The 10,909-nt window shown below is 46.7% G+C and overlaps 1 protein-coding gene across 7 annotated transcripts in view; it reads left to right on the forward strand.

Moving 5' to 3' along the window:
• The window catches only part of CCDC57 (coiled-coil domain containing 57), a 95,407-nt gene that overhangs the window by 80,211 nt on the left and 4,287 nt on the right, over window positions 1-10,909 (forward strand). The window contains exon 17 of one of the 7 annotated variants that reach the window (XM_023729187.1): window positions 9,444-9,495. The exons of the other annotated variants lie outside the window; for them this stretch is intronic. Coding sequence (XP_023584955.1) covers window positions 9,444-9,457 — 14 coding nt within the window. The 3' untranslated portion in view covers window positions 9,458-9,495. Of the gene's footprint in view, window positions 1-9,443; window positions 9,496-10,909 lie in introns of those variants that run through there. 7 annotated transcript variants of the gene reach the window in all.

Genomic DNA, 10,909 nt, shown 5'->3' on the forward strand with positions numbered 1-10,909 from the left:
GCTTGCTGAAAGTGAAGAGGATGTGAAGCACTTACTGATGAAGATCAAAGACCACAGCCCTCAGTATGGATTACACCTCAACATAAAACAAAAATCCTAAAACTAGACCAATAAGCAACATCAAGAAATCAAAAGATGCATTGCATTGGGCAAATCTGCTGCAAAAGACCTCTTTAAAGTGTTGAAAAGCAAGGATGTCACCTTGAAGACTAAGGTGCGCCTGACCCGAGCCATGGTGTTTTCAGTCGCCTTATACGCATGTAAAAGCTGGACAATGAACGAAGAAGACCGCAGAAGAATTGATGCCTTTGAATTGTGTTGGCAAAGAATACTGAATAGGACTGCCAAAAGAATGAACAGATCTGTCTTGGAAAAAGTACAAAAAGAATGCTCCTTAGAAGCAAGGATGGCAAGACTACATCTTACCTACTTTGGACGTGTTATCAGAAGGGATCAGTCCCTGGAGAAGGACATCATGCTTGGTAGAATACAAGGTCAGCAAAAAAGAAGACGACCCTCAAGGAGATGGGCTGACACAGGGGCTGCAGCAGTGGGCTCAAGCATAACAATGATTGTGAGGATGGCGCAGGACCGGGCAGGGTTTGTTCTGTAGCACACGGGGTCGCTGTGAGTCGGAACCAACTCCACGGTACCTGACAACAACAACGGTCATGAAGTAGTATGGAATGGCCAGCTGTGACCAAAATGTGCTGTCATCGTTCAGTAATATTAAGATGTGAGAACTTACTGTGCCACCTGAGGGCTGGCCCAGGCCACCTGGCCCCCGGCCTAGGGACTCACGTCCGCCTGCCCTGGGCTCTTCTTATCCTTGGCAGGAGCCCACTGCCCGCCGTCGTGCCCGAGGGGCCTCTTGCTGACGTGGTCCCTTCCTGTCCATACCTGATTGCACAGCCCCTGCTGGCCCCTGGCCCTCCTTCTAGAGGACACTTTGGCTCTGACGATTGTAAACGATGGAAGCCACCTTGGACCCCCAGGCCTGCTACCTCACTAACAGCAGGCAGGTGACCCCAGGGTGAGCTGGGCCCTTGGGGCTCCGCCCACCTCTCTCCATTGGTGGACAGAGGTACAGCCCAGCGGGACTCCCCTCACCCCCTCAGACTCAGCTCTTCCTTTCGGCTCTTCACCCCAACCCACCCCCACAAATTCAGCATTTTCCAGAAATTAGGACCCACGGGCACTTCATAAGCTTCATCATGAACCCAGACATTTAAAATATGCTCTTTGTTTCTGGTTACAAGAAGGAGGCTTGCTCATTACAAACACTGAAATCAGTGCTCAGGAGTAATCATTTACACAGAAAAGAAATGGACTAACTAGACATCAGTCATGTTTTGGTGGAAATACCAGGAGCCCCTCTGTGCATCTGTCCATCAGTATGTATATGTTCATGCAGAGGCATAGACACACACGGGCACACTCACGCCCACCTGACCACAGATGTGCACACACAGTCTTGCTCCTTCAGGCACAGGCGAACTTCCTCAGGGTCAGGGCTCTGTGGCCTGCTCAGGTCCCTGCTCAGTGCTGACCCTCTGTGGAGGTTACCCGTGAATTCTGGTTGATTGACTGTGCGGCTGATGGGTGGTGCGTCACCGCAGCGCTCACAGGTTTCCAGGCAGACGTTTGAAATGGCAAGGGGTTCCAAAATCCCTCCCCAGAGACGGCGTGCGTTCTTAAAACAGTAATAGAAGTACCTGTGTGACCACAGCCTTGCAGAAGCCAAACACTCATTTTAACACTCATTTGCCTGTCTAGACAGGGAAAAACGCTCCGTTGTCTTGATTTGTATTTAAATGTTTGTCTGTTTATTAGCCATTGTGTTTCATCCTCACGCCTTCTACTCCCTTTTCCCGCTGAATTGTTTGTGGGTGTTTTTTTCCTCACTGATTTGTAAAAGCTCTTTGTGTGTTAGCCATTTGTCAAATATATTGCATATTTTTCCCAGGTTTTTATTTTTTATGGTTTTTTTTTTTTTTTTGATGTTTTGCTTTGTGTGGGCCTAAATCAGAAAGCTAGTTCCAGAAAAATCAACTCAAAGGCAAAGGGTTTTTTTTTTTTTTTTTTTTTTTTTTTTTAGCCGTTTTATTGAGATTTACATACTATATAATTCACCAGTTTAAGTTGTACAACTCAGTGTTTTTAGCATATTCGCAGAGCTCTGCAACCATCAACCCAGTCAATTTTAGAACATTTTCATCACCCCAAAAAGAAACCCCAGACCCATCATCAGTCACTCCCTTCCCTTCCTTCCCCAGCCTTTGGCAACCAGCAGTCTGTCTTCTGTCTCTGTGGATCTGCCTGGTCTGGACATTTCGTAAATTGAATCATGAAATCTGTCCTTTTGTGTCTGGCTTCTTTCACTCCGCGTGTTCTCAAGGTTCATCCATGTTTCAGCGTGGATCACAGCTTCGTTCTTTCTTATGGCTGATTAATATTCTGTTGTATGGATGGACCACAGTTTGTGTATTCATTTATCAGTTGATGGCCATTCAGATGATTTCAGCCCTTTGACTATTATGAAAAATGCTGCTGTTTGTGTGCTTGTTTCTGCATGGACACGTGTTTCGTTCTCTTGGGCATATACCTAGGAGCGGAATAGCTGGGTTCCGTGGTCGCTGTATGTTCATTCACCTGAGGAGCACCAGACTCTTCCACAGTGGCTGGGCCGTCTGGCATTCCCGCCAGCAGTGTGTGAGGGCTCCAGTTCTCCACCTCCCTCAGCGCTGGTTTTCGCCTTTTTGATTCATGCAGTCCTAGTGGGTGTGACGTGTTTGTGGTGTTTCTGCCCAACAAAGTTTTAATCCACGGTTTTTAGACTTTGTGCGATGCTTTCCACTTCAAAATTATGAAAAATACTTACGCATGTCTTCTTCTAGCATTTCTGTGATTTTATTTATTTATTTTTGCATTTAAATCTTTGATCCATCTAGAAACGATCTTGTAAAAAAAGAACAAACTTGGAATCTAGCTTTATTTTTTCTAAATGGTTAGCAAGTTGACCCGATACTGTTGATTAGCACATCGGATAAATAGTAAAGTATCTATTTGTATTTATTTATGAATTATTACATGTGTATTTTAAATCCTGTTAGAAATAGATTAATTTGGGGGTAATAATGATAGCTCACATTTTATAAAACAATTTATTGCAACTCCAAAGACTGGCTGCTTGACACTGAAAAGAACCACTTTGGAGTCGCCTAGCTGTGTCCTGAAGTCGGGGGTCCCCTGCCCCCCAGCCCCTGGGCCCCCCCCCCAGCCCCTTGGGCCCCTCTTCATCCCGCCCGAGCCCCCTGAGCCCCCCTGAGCCCGTCTTTGACCCCGTGCTGACCCTGCATTGCGTGTCTGCAGAGCAGTGGCCTGGGACGTGGCTCACTCCATGGTGTGAATTCACTGTCTGCCATTCCCGGTAAAGGATCAGTGTACAGTAAACCAGCTCTCTGTACTGTGCTGTATGAGATCTCTGTGCCCAGGAATGGCGGCTGTTCTGTTAGATGTCAGAACCCCGTTCTCACCCATCTGCCCGGAGGCACGAAGATGACGACGGCTGCAGACTGCCCTGCCCCCCTGCCCTCTGCGGACAGTGCCTCCTTGTTCACAGAGGCCTTTGGGAGGGCATAGTCACGCGACTTTATTGGGTCAGGTACAAGGCCACGCCTCCCTTTCGGGGAGAGCATTTGGGGAGGGGGTAGACACCCTATGGCCAGGTATCAACGTCTCTGCTTTGAGTTCTCTCAGAAAGGGTCTGCAGGCAGTAAATGCTCCTTCTTCACAGGGTGAGATGATTTTTATTTTGGCCACATTTTTGAAGGATGGCTTAGCTGGAAATAAAACTCTATGTTATTTTCTTACAATTCTCTTTAAAGGTAATATTCCATTGTCCCCAGAGAAGTGGCTGTAGCCTGGCCTGCATGCCTCTGTGGAGGCTCTATCTTTTCCAAACTCTGGCAGCGTCTAAGCTTTTTCCATTAATCTGTTTACCGTCTGTGTCTAAGTGGGGATTTGCTTTTTCCTGCTCAGTAATCAGTATGTTCTTATATCTTCGGATTGTATTTTCTTGTTTTTCCATCCTTGAAGATCTTCAGCCACTATTTCTTCACATACTGCTTCTTCCATTGCTCTCAGGTCTCCCAGGAGATCTCACTAGACCTGTCAGACCCGCCTCTTGATGTGAGCATGAAGAACGCCCCTCTCTGCTCCCTTCTGGGAGGTTCCCTCCAAGGCCACCCTTTGGGTCTGACAGATGGATCCCCCTGTCTGTGCAGCCTTCTGTCTTGACCAGAAGGTTCCATGTCATCTTTATGCATTCCTTGCCTTGGTCTTCTTTTAGTGTTCTCTTCCTGATTTCTTGAACTGAGTGTTCAACGTTTATTCTTTATTTATTTAGAATTGCATTTCTTAAGGTGTGAATTTTCATTTCAGTATAGCTTTGGCCATGTCCCAGATGTTTTGAAGTATAGTATTATATTTACATATTATATAAGGAGCCCTGGTGGCAAGTGGTTGGAGATCCAAACCCACCCAGCAGCTCCAAGGGAGAAAGACCTGACAGTCTGGGCCTGTAAAGATTACAGCCTAGGAAACCCTACGGGGCAGTTCTACTCATATGGGGTTGCTATGAGTCGGAATCAACTCGATGGCACCCAACCACAACATTATCTGTTGTAATTAGTTTCCAGAAATTCTGCCATTTTGGGCTCAATTTTTCTGTCTCATCCAAGAGTTGTGTAGGAGAGAGTTTTAAAATTTCTTTGATTATTTCTTAAACACTTTTTTGATTCTACTTTGGATTCCTATGTCTAGTTCTGATTGCAGGAGGGTTAGAGAATGAGGCCCGTACATCCTCCACACTAATCAGTGCTCCCTGCAGGCTTGAAAAGAAGGCGTGGTTCCTCCTGTTTGTGGGTAAACAATTTAATAGGGAGCTACTAAAGCAGCCTTCTGCCAGGGAGCTCGGCTGCTAACCCAAAGGTTGGCGGTTGGAATCCGCTTCTTGGAAACCCTTTGGAGCAGTTGTCCTCTGTCCTGTAGGGTCGCTATGAGTCAGAATCTACTCCAGGGCTCGGCTTTTGGTTTCTTTGGTTTAAAGCAACCTTCATCAATATACTTATCAACATTCTTCCTAAACTTATTTATACTCTTGAACTGCCAAAAACCACAATTTGCATGTTAAAGTCTTCCACAGCTCTCGTCCTTCCTTCAGCCTCTCCTGCTCCTCGCCATTGTTTGGTCAGTGTTAGTGCTGTGTCACTGGGAGCAGAAAGCTCATGGCCGTGTGAGCCACCACAGCGCGGGTCGCGTGTCCTTCCTGACCTGTGTTGACTAGTGTTTCTTTAAGCATGTGTGAAAAAGGTCAGTTTCAGAAAAAGATAAAATCGTGACTCTCAACAAGACAGAAGAATGAGCACACAGTGAAGAGTTTCTTCCATTCACTCAGCAGTGAGCAGCCAGGCAGCCGTTATAACCAGTTCAAAGGAAAAGTCAAAATCACAAAGGAGTTGAGTTGCAAATGGAGGCAAAACTGGTTCTTCCAAAGGGGAGGAAGTCAGTCCAGATTCCAGGGCACAGGGCGTAATCTGCAAGTCTGTCAGCAAACAGCAAGACAGAGCGCAAGCAGCAGATAACAGACTGTGCATGCTTCGTTTTGAAGCTCCAGGGGTTTTCTACAATCTCCCTGCTTTTGATAAAAATAATCTCTTTGACATCAGCATTATTGACAGTAGCCAGCCGAAAGGTAGAAACAGCCTAAATGTCCGTGGACAGATGGCAGGATAAACAAAAAATGGAGTATTACTCAGCCACAAAGACAAATGAAGTCCTGATAGATGCCACAACACGGGTGAACCTTGACAATACACTGAGTGAAAGAATTCAGTCCCCATTGTATGACCCTGCTTATGGGAAATATCTAGAATAGGCAAGCATTATAGGATTAAAGTTTACTGGTGGTTCCCAAGGAGAGAAGGGGAAAGGGGGACTCGTTGCTTCGGGGACACAGCTTCTGTTAAGGGTTTTGTTGGGTTTTCACCCGGTGAGGCCAGTGTCACGGGGTCAGGCCCCGTCATTCGGTCACTCTCGTAGGTGCAGCAGGGGTGTTCATCCCCCAGCTGGCCTTCTCAAGTCTGGACATTTCCGACCAGATTTCTAAAAGTCTCTCGTTTATTGTGCTAAGGCTGTAAAGCTAAGCCAAGATCTCACCGATTTCTCCTGCAGTACCTCTATAAATCTGAACAAATTCTTTCTTCTCCAAGATACCCTAAGGCTCCTGGTCCCTGTGAGGCTGGGGACCTGTAAGCCAGGTACCAGGTGGATTTCCCTGGAGGACATTGTGACCTTGGCTCCATAAAGTCAATTAGTCCTTAGATGTGACCATTCCTGTCTCATTAAAGGTTGTTATTCTCAAATCTGACCTTCCACAAAGGCCCTGGTTACATAGCTGATGTTTCCAGTCTGTCCTGATAAAAGCTATGGCAGACTCTTATTGAACCTATGCAAATAACTACGTTACCATGAAAATCAGAGTGCTCCAGAAGAGTTTCTGAATTCTGGAAGGGTCGGGTGGGGAGAATTAGAGATCAGTCACAAAAGCAAAGCCCACTGAATTGTGGGTGACAGATCTCTTAAGAAGAGAAGGAGCTTACTTTTGTATTCGGGCTGGTCCCTGGGTGGCACGCATGGTTGGTGGACTATCAGTCGAACGGTTGCAGGTTTGAACCCACCCAGCGGGGCCTTGAGAGACAGGCCTGGTGATCTGCTTTTGTGAAGATCATAGCCATTGAAAACTCTATGGAGCAAAGTTCTACTCTGTAACACATGGGGTCGCTGTGAGTCGGAATCGACTCAAAGGCGATGCTTTTGGTTTTTGGTTTTGAGTATGTCTAGAAAGTAGAACAGTAAAACGTCAACAATATTCCAAACAAAAGCTACAGTCACCCTCACCCAGCCTGCTGGACCTCTGCTTTGCAGCCTCGAGGACCCACCTGTGTCTCTGCAAGCGTGCTGGAAATCCTGACTCGACACGGGCCCCGTCTCAGCATTGAAGCCATGCTGCCTGCGCCCAGGGTACCGGCACAGTTTTTTCGCCTCGGGCTCTGGGAGGATCCAATGCTGAGGACATTCCAGTGCTGAGAACTGGTCTCTGTCCTATTGTGATGGCAGAGACTTCCGGGATGCACTGGAGTAAACCAGGAAAGGTGCCGGTAGATGACAGAAGACTTAGAGTGGTAGCTGACCTCTTGCTGACACTTTCACAAGTGAAAGGCCTGATTCTAGTTCCCAGAGGGAATTCTGCAACTGAGGAGCTAGCTTTGTGTCTGTGTGGCGCATGGAACAGATTGACCGGGAGAAAAGTTTCAGACAAAACGTCAGAGAAGACGGTCACTGCATCTGGTTTGTAAACATGGGTAAACAATTTTTACCAAGGACAAAAAAATGTTGGGATATAACATAAAATAGTCCTGAAACATAGCATAGCAAGAATCTCTGAAGTCCGGAGTAAGCTCTGAGCCATCTGCAAGTCGGTGAAACTCCAGAGGGGGAGCTGGGAAGCCCAGTCACAAACCCTGCCCAGGAGCCGACAGATTCAAGTCAAAGAAACAAGGTCCCAACCAAGTTTACTTGTAAAAACATGGCTGAGTTACGAGGGATTGCAGTCCACAGTTGTCGGCTAACACCAGGCGCACAGGCACCGGGGCTGATGAACAGAAGCAGCTCATGGCGCCAATGGTGCTGACAAACTCCCATGCGGCCAGCGATTTCTGGACGCCTCGTATGTGCTTACCCCTTACCCTAACCCACACAGATAGCTCTAACCTGCACAGATAGCTCTAACCCGTGCAGATAGCGCTAACCTGCGCAGATAGCGCCGAGGGGAGGCCAGCCTCCCTTCTCCCGCCGGCAGTGCTTCCCATGAAACTCTCCGATGTACCATGTGCAATAAACCGAACTATTCCTGTCTCTCTCTTTTTACTAGGTGAAAAAACAAGTCTTTTTAATTTTCCAGGGCCTTCTGGGAAATCTCAGAGATATTTTTAAATATAAGAAATATCCTAAAAGTTCGTTTTGTTTTATTTTACATTTAGGATTAAATTTGGGGAAGAAAAAAAATCATAAACTGTCAGGAGATTTGAGCGTTTCAGATAGGATTCCGGGTGCCTGAGAAGCAATATTTGTCTGCCCAGGTGAAAGTGACAAAAAAAATTTAAACACAAACACAGATGGTAACTCAGTTGTGAAGAACCTGGGCTTTTTCTTAAGCAGGAAGCATTGTTTCCTTAAATCAAGACATCGTAAAGCCAGCATGAAGCACAGACAGTTGTTATTCTGGTAGAACACAGAATCTCTGCTGTCTGGGCAGATTGCACAGAAGGTGAATAATAACCTTTCCTATTCTAGGCTAAGGCGATCAGTCGTAACCCAGGGAAGGAAACCTGTTGAAACAGAGCAAATTTGGCTAAGGTGTTAACACATTTCATAGCTTTTTAAATCTAGGAGTTATAAACCAAGAAAAATAAATTCATTTCCAGTGTTGGTTTTTCATGTGCCCTTTCATATCCTGGGAAAAAACGGGCCCGTCTCAGGAGGTAGACCAGGTCAGAGGTGACTTCACCATGCTACGAAGGTGCTTCAAAAGTGAGAAAGCGAAGCTGCCACTTGGATGACCAAGCTGCTCCAGACCCTCCCGTGGTCTCTTCAGCCGCGTCAGGGGCATGTAGGAGCTGGACAGTGAAAACAGAAGCTAGAAGAAGAATCGATTCATTTGCGTTATGGTGCTGGCTAAGAATATCGTACGCACCATGGACTGTGTGCTGGTGAAGGTTGTGTGTCAACTTGGCCACGATTCTCAGTGGTTTGGCGGTTATGATGTAGTTTGGCAACTACACAGTGATGTAATCAACTCTGTAATGAGATCTGACGGCATGTAATCACCTCCATGATGAGATCTGCTATGAGCAGACAGTCAATTGAAAGGGAGTTTCCTTGGGGTGTGGCCTGCATCAAATATATGTGGACTTTCTGGCAAGCCTTGCTGGATTTTACTCGCCCTGGATCCCAGAACTGGCTCTTGTTCATCTGACCTCCAATTCTTGGGACTTGAGCTAGCAGCTTACTTGCCGATCTTGGGATTCAGCAGTGTCTGCAGCCTGTGAGCCAGCAGCCTGCCGTCTTACCTGCCAATCTTGGGATTCATTGGGCTCCACAGCCTGTGAGCCACAGGCCTGCTGTCTGATCTGCCGATCTTGGGTTCGCCAACCCCTGCAGCTACGTGAGTCAGGAGGAGCCTCCAGCCTGTCCCATGGACTTGGGACTTTCCAGCCTCTACAACTATATAAGCCACTTCCTTGATATGAATCTGTATATATATATATATATATATACACACACACACATATTTATGTGTTTTACTGGTTTTGCTTCTCTAGAGAACCCAGCCTAGACAGACTGCCAGAAAAATGAACAAAACCGTCTTGGAGGAAGTACAGCCAGAATGCTCCTTAGAAGAGATGAAGGCCAGACTTTGTCTTGCTTACTTTGGACACGTCATCAGGAAAGACCAATAGCTGGGAAAGGACATCACATTTGGTAAAGCACATGTTCAACAAAAATGAAGAAGACCTTCCATGAAATAGAGTGACATGGTGGCTGCAACAATGGGCTCAAAAATACCAAAGATTGGGAGGATGGCACAGGACCGGGAAGCGTTTTGTTCTGTTACACAGAAGGTCACCACGAGTAGGAGGTGATTCACTGGCGACTAAATGACTAAGATGCTAACCACACACAGTGCAGTCATCATTGCCATCTTCAAATGAATTGATAAAAAAGCTTTTTAAAGATTTCTCTGTTTCAATTTCCAGTTCAGTAAATATCAATACCTGTAACACACACACACACAGGTGTGCAAAAAAAAAACCCTTTGGTGTCCTCAGTAAGCTTGGGTTCAATCAGATTGGTTCATTGTGAGAAACGGTATTTCAGCAGCAACCATGTTGTGTAGTGTGTCAGCTTGAAGATAAATTTCCATGATATTCAGGTAGTTTAAAACCTTGGGACTTCTGGGCAACATGGCGCTATAGTCAGAAGCACCACGCAGTCCCTCCACAGCAAAGATCATAAATACTAGGTCAAACAGAGTCACACATCAATCCTGAAACCCTAAGCATCAAATGAAGAGATAAAGAACTCAGCCAAGCACTGAATGGAATAAGAAACTGACCAAGAACAGAGAGTGAGGAGAGATACATGCAGAGATCCCCTATCAGCTACCACAGCACGGATCCGCCATCTTGGGCTCCTGTCGGAGATCAGTGAACAGGTGGTATGAGAAAGCAGCTTCACGGAGCTTCCAGTAGGAGACAGAACAACTGGTAACCAGTGATATAGGCTTTCCCACCCCCCACCCTTCTTCACCCCCACTTTGCCTCCTCTGCTTCCTGCAGCCAGAGTCTCTTGGCCGGGAAGCACCAGCTTCACCCTGGTGTCACTTGGATTCCACCCACCCGCAGTGGCCGGCTCCCTGAGTGCCTTTTGTTGGCTGCCGGTGTTGCTTTTTTCCACTTCTTTAGATTTTTTCCTTACCTCTCACCACCTCTCCCTCCTTTCTCTCAAATACCTGGCTCTGTGCGCCATCTTTTGCTTCTTCCTGAAAGGCTGCGAAACACCGCTCTGCTGTGAAACTGCTTCCCAGCCCCTACCGCCACGCTGGTGAGACCCCCGAGGCTTTTTTGTTTGTTTGCTCTGATTTGTTCTGTTTGGATTTGTTGGTTTGTTTTCTTTTTCTTTTCTCGGCTTGGGAGCCCCTTCTAGCTAGGAAGTACCACGCGGCTTGGAAGCTACTCCCTTACTCTGCGCAGATGCACAGGGACATCCCTGGGGGCATTTCTTTTTT

The sequence above is a fragment of the Trichechus manatus genome, unplaced genomic scaffold (genome assembly GCF_000243295.1).
Source record: "Trichechus manatus latirostris isolate Lorelei unplaced genomic scaffold, TriManLat1.0 scaffold00028, whole genome shotgun sequence".
Taxonomy (NCBI): Eukaryota; Metazoa; Chordata; class Mammalia; order Sirenia; family Trichechidae; genus Trichechus; species Trichechus manatus.